We start from the raw sequence: 8,225 nt of genomic DNA, 5'->3' as shown, positions 1-8,225 counted from the left end.
TCACACTGAAAAGAAAACAAACTTAAAAGACAATAATGAGTGAGTGAGATACAGTTCTGTACTGCTAAAACCACCAACATCATCAGCTGAGAACCGCCTATCAACAAGTGTTTCGGCCCTTTAATCACAGGACACTCTCCAGGCGGCGGGCCCGCAGTGTTGATCAGACACTACGTGTTGGTGGTAGGCTTCCAGCTCCTCTCCTCTCTCTTCATCCACAACCAACTGGATGCCCTTTCTGCTGCTAGGCTCAGTTTTCCCACTGCTCTCTTCCTGTCTGCTCCTTTGATGCCCAAGGCACTGAACATTCTCCACAGCGACTGTGCTGGGAATCCTCTAGTGCCAATTTCCACAGGGTAGAGCCACACTCGCCATCCTTTCTCTATGCACTGTTCTTTCAGGTATGTATACTTGGCCTTTTTCCGTTCGAAGGCCTCTTCACAACGAGATTCCCAAGGGACTGTCAGTTCAACCATGATCAGACACTTATCTTTAGTGGACCACAACACAATGTCAGGCCTTAATGTTGTCTGGATAATGTTCGGGAACACTAGCTTTTGCTTCAGGTCAACAGACATTTCCCACTGATCAGATTCATCTAATACAGAACTGGTAGGCTGCAGTTTTTTAGGCGCCTTTTGTCCTTTCTTCACGAACTGAATCATTTGGGGTTTCTGTCTGGGCCTCTTCTTGGTCCTCTCGCGCTCCAACTTGTCAGCAAGTTCCTGAAGAACACTGTCGTGTCTCCACCTGTAGCGTCCTTGGGTGAGGGCTGTGGTACACGATGACAGAATATGTTCCATGGTTCCTGTCTTGTCACACAATTGGCACTTGGGGTAGTCCTGTAGACCCCATCTGTGCAGGTTTGAGGGTGACGGTAGCAGGTTATAGACTGATCTGAGCAGGAACGCTATCCTCAGTGGTTCGTAGCTCCAAATATCAGCCCAGGTCAGTTTTCTTTCTGTCGTTGTCCACTTCGTCCACGCACCTTGGGCACCCATAGCCACAGCTTTCGCTCTTCTGTCTTCTTCTTCTGCTGCTCTGACTTCATCTTGCACCATTCTCCTCCTTTCCATGTTTCCAGCAGAGCTCCATAATGTTATCTTGGAGCTGCCTAGCCCCTGTCTGCCTACAGCTGTGATGCCGACAATGTCTTTTTGCTGGAGTCTTTTCTCAGCCTGTTCGACTGCTTGGCTTGCTGACCACTTTCTCCCTGTCCTAGTTTCAATCCCAGCATTTCGGATTGAACTGTCCTGCGATTGCTTGAGCGTCACTACCAGTGGTATTCCCAGCCATCGGCGCAGGTGTTTGCTGATCTTTCTCTCCAAGCATTCGACAGAGGATGTCGGTATTTCATATAGCATAAGGGGCCACATCAGTCTGGGGAGAAGTGCATTCTGGAAGAGCCATGCCTTGAACTTTCCTGGTAAAGCGGATTTGTCAATTTGTTTCAGCCCTTCCTGGAGCTGTGATCTGATGCGCTCTACGTTTGCTTTGTCACTAAGGCTCGAATCAAACCACTTGCCCAGGCACTTTATGGGACTGTCCATAATTAATGGTATGTCTTCCCCTTGGACTTGTAGGGTGAACCGTTTTGTGACTGATCCGCGCTTGATGACCAGACTTCTAGACTTCTTGGGTTTGAAATTCATTCTAGCCCAGGTGGCTGCCTCCTCCAATACTTTCAGTACCCATCTTGCTTGTATGTGTGTCTGTGTTGTCACTGTTAGATCGTCCATGAAGCCTCTGTTTGTTGGCAGGTGTAACCCTGTAGATGTCTTAGGCCCGCGGGTTTCTTTGTTTGCAGGGTTGATTATAAGGTTCATGCCCATCACAAACAGGACAACTGAGATGGTACACCCGGTCACTATTCCCTTCTCCAGTCTCTGCCAAGCTGTCATCTTCTCGCCAACCATGAAGCGCAGTTTCATTCCACTGAAGTACGCATTGATCATCCCTTGAATGTGTTCAGGGATATGGTAGTACTGGAGGGCTGATTCGATGAGCTTATGTGGAATAGATCCGTAGGCGTTTGCAAGGTCTAGCCATACTACAGTCAGGTCTGATTTGTTCACCTTTGCTTCTCTAATGAGCTGGCTGATTGCACTGGTATGCTCCACACACCCTGAGAAGCCTGGCACTCCACCCTTCTGGACTGTCGTATCAATGTACCCATTTGTGGTAAGGTAGGTTGTCAGTCTTCTGGCTAAGATGGCGAAGAATATCCTGCCTTCCACGTTTAGCAAAGATATTGTTCTGAACTGGCTGATGTGTTTGGAGTTCTTCTCCTTTGGAGTAAATATACCTTCGGCATGTAGCCACTCATCAGGTATTATCCCCTTCCTCCAGATCACCTTAAGTAGGTTCCATAGTCTACGCAGCAGGAGAGGGCACATCTTGTAGACCTTGTATGGTATCTTGTTTGGTCCTGGGGCTGATCCCATTCTCGCTTTCCTCACAACTTCTTTCACCTCTAAGAGCGAGGGCTCTTTACATTCCAGTGGGGATGTTGGGGGTACCACAGGTTCTAGTCTTGGGCAATCCCCGAGTGGTATTAACCTGTCTGGATCTGAGTGAACCTGTCTGAGGTGTTCCTCGATGTCTGCCATACTGGTTTCTAATTGGCCTGACCTTTCTTTGTCCAGAAGTTGTTTGGAAAATTTGTATGGGTTAGATACAAACTCCGCTCTCTTTTGTGCCCTTCTTCTTCTCGCCGTTCTCGCATTCTCAGCCTTCCTTAAAGTCTGTAGCTCTCTCCTGAGAATGTCTCGTAGCTCCTGGAGGCCCAATCTCTCTTCTTGACTTGCCTTCTTGTATGCCTTGTTGAGGCTCTTGTTTTCTTGGTGCCAAATCGCTCCTTAGCCACCGTGTAGACTAGAGTTGTCATGCACTTTAACTTCCTATCTACTGGTCCTTGCATGGTGGATGTCAGTATGGCATCTAGCTCCTTGTCTAAGTCGTTCCAGGCTCTTTTGTCTGTGGTCTTCGGCCAGTCAATTGGTTGTCGTTGTTCCACTGCGGCCTGATTGGCTTTGGGCTGCGGCAGGTCGTGTATTTGCTCAGTTTGTTCTTCTTCTCTTAGTAATTCCAGAAGCGGGTCCTCTTCATCCTTCATCTCGCCAGGTAGTGTCGAAGTAGCACTCTTTGTCTGGGCAGTGAGCTGTTCAGCAGCGGAGAGGTCCCCAGTACTATGGGTTGTGACCTGACTAGGATCCTCCTGCGTCTCACCAGGGATCAAACCTGCGCGCTGTTGCTGTTCAGTTCTCTGATCACACACAGTTCTGGCTTGGTGGATTCGTAGGCCTCTGAGGTTTTTGCAGACCTTGCCACACCTGCATCTAACAACTGTCGGTGTTCCAGTCAATGTCGTTTGGACTAGCTGTGTCGTTACCGTTAAATCCGTCCTATTGAGTCTTTCTTCCACCCTCCCTCTCGGAAGACTCTGAGGGTATTCTTCAGTGTTCGAGTCTGTAGCTGTTGTATGTGGGTTGTCCTCTCTCGAAGACTGCACTCAGGGGTGCTAGCCCATTGTGCCCCAATTGAATTCACAACCATTTCCATAAAATGTACCATGCTTATACAACGTTTAAAATTTAGCAACAATAATGTACGCTACATTTTAGACTCATACAAACAGTTTCAAGCATATAAAAAGCCACTAATCCTCAGCGCATGAACCCAATTCACTGGTACTGTCCAAAGCCTTCTTCAAAATATCCTTCACTGTTTGAGACAGCTCCTTCAAGGCCTCGAGGCTCAGCTTCTCGCACAGACGCTCATCTACCTTTTGAATTTTGTTCGTTATGAATTCAATATGCTCAGCAAAGCTGCCATTTTCTGCACATAGCTTAGCCTCTTTGAAATAGTCCAAACTTCGTTCAAAGTTATGTATTTGTTTGTGCTGCTCCCCACGACCAATGTAAAACAACATTCTAGACCAAATGGTTGAATCTACCCAGCAGTTGTTTTCAAACAAACTAAGATAGTGTTCTGCCAGATATATGTCTTCTGGTTTAACGTCTTCGTGAATGTGCATGTACCTTATCTTCTTACAGTCCACACCAAGATAAAACAAAGCCAGGAATAAATACACTTGATTTAAAAACGATTTGACTGAAAACACTTCTTCCTGATCGTAGTACAGTCAGAAAACATGTCTTTACTTTCTGGGAAATACCGTCAGCAGATTTAGTGTCTCTCCTGGTGCACTGTAAAATATTACTGAGATACATGGCCTCAAAGAAATAAAATGTACCTGTTGAAAAACACGGTCTTAAATCTACCATTGCCAGTTTAGCGTCATCTAGCAAACTCGATGCCTCGTCCATCTTATTTGCTCGTGTGCATAGCTCCACCTTTAATGGCAGTATTCGCGTCAGATGCCAGTTCGGCATCTCAGTCATTGGAATGCATTCCAATGCCTTATCAAACATTTGCAAAGCCTTCGCATGATCACTCTTATAGAACGTAGAAATGCACATTTCACTTCTGTACACCATGACTTTTAAATCGGGACTGTCACTAAATTTTTCAAACGCCTGTTTTGTTATAAGAGCATGTGTTTTCCAATCACCCTTCTCACGAAGGAGAAACAACTGATCCCACAAACGCGAACACTTCCTCATCAATTTTCTGTTGTTAGGTAAGGCTCCATTTACACATTTGACCAGCATAAGGTCGCTATCATGATCCTTTGGATGTGTTTCAATTGAAGCACCAAATCCTGACTTTTGGCTTTTATCATCTTCATCAGGATTTCCATCAACATCATCGTAACCTTTAGTTGCATCAGAACGAGCATTTACGTGCGAACGGGATCTTTTTCTTATAGATTTTTTCTTCTCGTCGCGTCGTCTAGTGTTTGCATGGGGACGCGTTGTTGCTGAGTCACGATTGTCATAACATTTTTGCATATGGGGCAATGTATAATGTCGAATGAATGCAGAACTTTGACATGAATTCGGTAAGTAGATAGTATGTTGAACGGATTCATCGATACAGATATTTCTATGTGAACCACTCGTAGTTGGCACTAATTCATGTTTTTGATTTTCATCACGAAATAAACATCCATCGCAAGTTCTGTTTTTGTCTAAATCATATGTGTTCAAACAGTTGTCGAACGTGTTATACATAACACGTGTTTCCAAATTTGAAGTGTTGTAAATTAAACATTCATTTATTCTATTTTGACAATGGCCAACAACGTTTGGTGTAATACATCGAGGTCTTGTAGGCTTAATGCGTTGATTACTTTTTGAACTGTTCTCATCCTGTTCTTGCGGAGTTGCTCCACATGGTCTATCAAGAGATTTAAATTCATTACTTTCCAGAGAATGCAACTCGCTTTCATGACCCAAAGCCGAAATATTATTTTCCAGTGTTGAAATGGACTCTATTATGTTTGAATTGTAGTCTTTATTATTAACTATTTGACTTGTACCACTACACGATTCTTTATTGTTTTGCTCATCTTTTTCAATCGGCGTCGTCGATCTCTTACATCGGCATTTCACGTATTTGCTCAGATTCGCTCCTTCGTGATCATGAATCAAGGACTTATATTTAACCCGTAAACTACTTTCTAAGTGAGTTGCCACTTCTTCGGCATTATTTTTTGATCTGAGAAGATCAAAAAGGCGATTTGCACGAGACAACCTAGGAATTGCATCATCGTTTAGTTCCTCTAATTCATCATCGGTAAGCACTTCATTTTCATACAAAAGATGCGTCACATCTGTAGGAATAATTCTTTTCACCAGTTCACAATGTGTGCATTTTTCTGATCTATGTAATTCGGCTGCCGAGCTACTTACCCGTTTTTCAGTTGTTTCTAGCTTTTCTACGAGAAAACCATAGTCCTCCTTTAAAGCGCTCTTGAAGTTGTCATACGGACCGGTGGTCGGGTCTCTTTTCTTCAGTATGTACAACAATTTTGAATTCTGATTCCTTTTTGTTTTCTCTGCCATTATGACATCTTCCTCGTTTGAACTGATAAGTCCATCTTCTCGTAGACTATCTAACACAGAGCTTAAAGTAAGGTCAATATCAGACACCAAAGTAAAATGATTTTTCTTTAGAACAGATTTGTGAAATTGTTCCATTTCCGGATCTGTATAGATTCTGAAAGTACAAAAAGAAACGACTGCACGTGTAACTGTCTTTGTTGCAGGTAACTTTGTATCACTTTAATGTTACAGCAGTGAAAGTGTTAGTGAAAATAACCAAAATATCATTGTATGATAGAAACACATATGCTTCATATTTATTACACACGTTAAAATTTCAGTTATATTTAAGTTATTGAATAAACTAAAATGGACCCAACGGATGCATCAACTAGCTGATGGCTTTAAATCAAAATCATGACAATTACAAAACAATGCATTCAATGCTGTAAGAGCTTTGCCGATTTAATCTTCTTGATAAAAAACTAAAACTACATGTATGATGTGATAATACAGTTTAAACTGCTGAACGTAGACGTCATCAGCCAAGCTCCACCTGTCATAGGTTGTTTCGCCCCATTATGCTCGGTACAACCTCAAGGTGGCGGGGCAGGTAGTGATGGCCAATCACTACCTCGTCTACGATGGCTGCCTATTTGGTTCGCTGCGTCTTAACCAGAGCCAACTTGATGCTCGTTCAGCTGCCTTGCCCAGGGCGTGGATTGTAGTCTTCCTGACTCTTCCTTCTGCGCCCAGTGCTCCAAACATCTTCCACACCGACTGTGATGGAAATCCTCTGCATCCAACTTCCACTGGAAAGATCCATGTCTTCCAGCCTCTATCTCTGCATACATCTGCCAGATCCTGGTATTTGGCTTTCTTCAGCTCATAGGCCTCCTCGATCCTCTCCTCCCATGGCACAGTTAGCTCTACAAGGATCACCCGCTTCGCCGCCTTTGACCATAGCACTATGTCGGGTCTGAGAGTTGTATGGGCTACTTCCTCGGGAAAAACTAGTTTCTTCCTTAGGTCTGCGCGCATCTCCCAGTCGTTTGCATCTTGCAGAATACAAGATCTGGAACTGATTGTGGCGGTGGGCTTTGTTGTACCCTCCTTGACGAAGCTGATGAATTGGGGTCCTAATTTCTTCCGGGGTCTATCCCTCTTCCGCTCTCTTTCTAGGGCGTCGGCCAACATTCTTAGAACTTGGTCATGGCGCCACCTGTAGCGCCATTGTGCAAGGGCTGTTGGACACGATGACAGAATGTGCCGCAACGTTCCTATACTCCCACACAAAGAACAAGTGGGGTCTTCTTTCAGCTTCCATCGATGAAGATTTGCGGGGGTTGGAAGCATGTCGTATACTGCCCGCAGGAGGAAACTTAGCTGAAGTGGTTCATATGTCCACAGTTCTTGCCACGTGAGCTTCCTCTCTGGTGTACTCCACTTCGTCCAATCCCCTTGCGGTCCAAGCTGGACCGACCTGGCTGACCTAGCTTGCTCTTCTGCGTTTCTGATTTCGCTCTGCACCAGGTCTCTCCTTTCTCTTTTCCCTGCTTTTTCCCACCTTTGAGTCTGTCTGGTGCCAAATCCTTCTCTTCCCACGTTGATAGATCCCACAACATCCTTGTGCTTAAGACTGCTCTCTGCAGAGTCTACAGCTTTGCTCACTGACCACTTTCTCCCTGCCCTAACCTGAATTCCTGCATTGCTGACTTTCCCATCTTCAGAGTCTCTGAAGGTTAGCATAAGACGTGCTTTTGCTACTTTAAACTCCTCTACTAGAGAGCTGATTGACATCTGGAGCTTTGTTGATCTTTGTTGATTAAAAAACTAAAACTACATGTATAATTAAATACAACGCCTAAATAATTAAAATCATTAACAGTTTCTATAGCATGGTCATTGTATGCCCACTTTTACTAGAATACAACGTTACGAACGGTATCTATTACCTTCTGGTGACGTTTAAAACGGGTTATCCCAGTCTATGTTTCAGCGACTTAGACTAACGTTCTCGAAACATCCATTTTCTCCATCAGCAACACGATTTAGAAAAACACAGACGTAAAGATTAACCTTTTAATCTTGTTTTTTAAGACTAAATTCAACTTGGTCAGTTATCAGCATTGCTCATGTTATGTGAACACCGGTGTTTTTATTCCAATTTTATATACAATAACATGTACAATCAATATGGTCTAATTCAGCAATATTAATTATATCACTAACACTAAGAGCTTAAACCACTTTCACAATCGCGAGCCATTCCCGCGA

The 8,225-nt window shown here is 44.1% G+C and overlaps 2 protein-coding genes across 2 annotated transcripts; both read right to left on the bottom strand.

The window, feature by feature from the left end:
• Positions 1–2,609, bottom strand: LOC127839710 (uncharacterized). Its single transcript, XM_052368094.1, has 2 exons — positions 227–2,609; positions 1–5 (listed from the first exon to the last, which is right to left on the bottom strand). Exons 1-2 carry the CDS (start codon positions 2,607–2,609, stop codon positions 1–3), a joined length of 2,388 nt encoding a protein of 795 aa, XP_052224054.1.
• Positions 2,610–6,587: 3,978 nt separating this feature from the next.
• LOC127839709 (uncharacterized) lies at positions 6,588–7,748 on the bottom strand. Its single transcript, XM_052368093.1, has one exon. It carries the CDS (start codon positions 7,746–7,748, stop codon positions 6,588–6,590), a length of 1,161 nt encoding a protein of 386 aa, XP_052224053.1.
• Positions 7,749–8,225: the final 477 nt, after the last annotated feature.

This window comes from Dreissena polymorpha, chromosome 7, assembly GCF_020536995.1.
Source record: "Dreissena polymorpha isolate Duluth1 chromosome 7, UMN_Dpol_1.0, whole genome shotgun sequence".
NCBI lineage: Eukaryota > Metazoa > Mollusca > Bivalvia > Myida > Dreissenidae > Dreissena > Dreissena polymorpha.
Note: the sequence above shows the minus strand (reverse complement) of the source record. Positions and strands in the feature narration are given on the sequence as shown.

What these genes read in the sequence shown, in the direction of transcription:
- LOC127839710 (XM_052368094.1), bottom strand. Translation starts at nt 2,609, where the DNA reads ATGGCAGACATCGAGGAACACCTCAGACAGGTTCACTCAGATCCAGAC.
- LOC127839709 (XM_052368093.1), bottom strand. Translation starts at nt 7,748, where the DNA reads ATGTCAATCAGCTCTCTAGTAGAGGAGTTTAAAGTAGCAAAAGCACGT.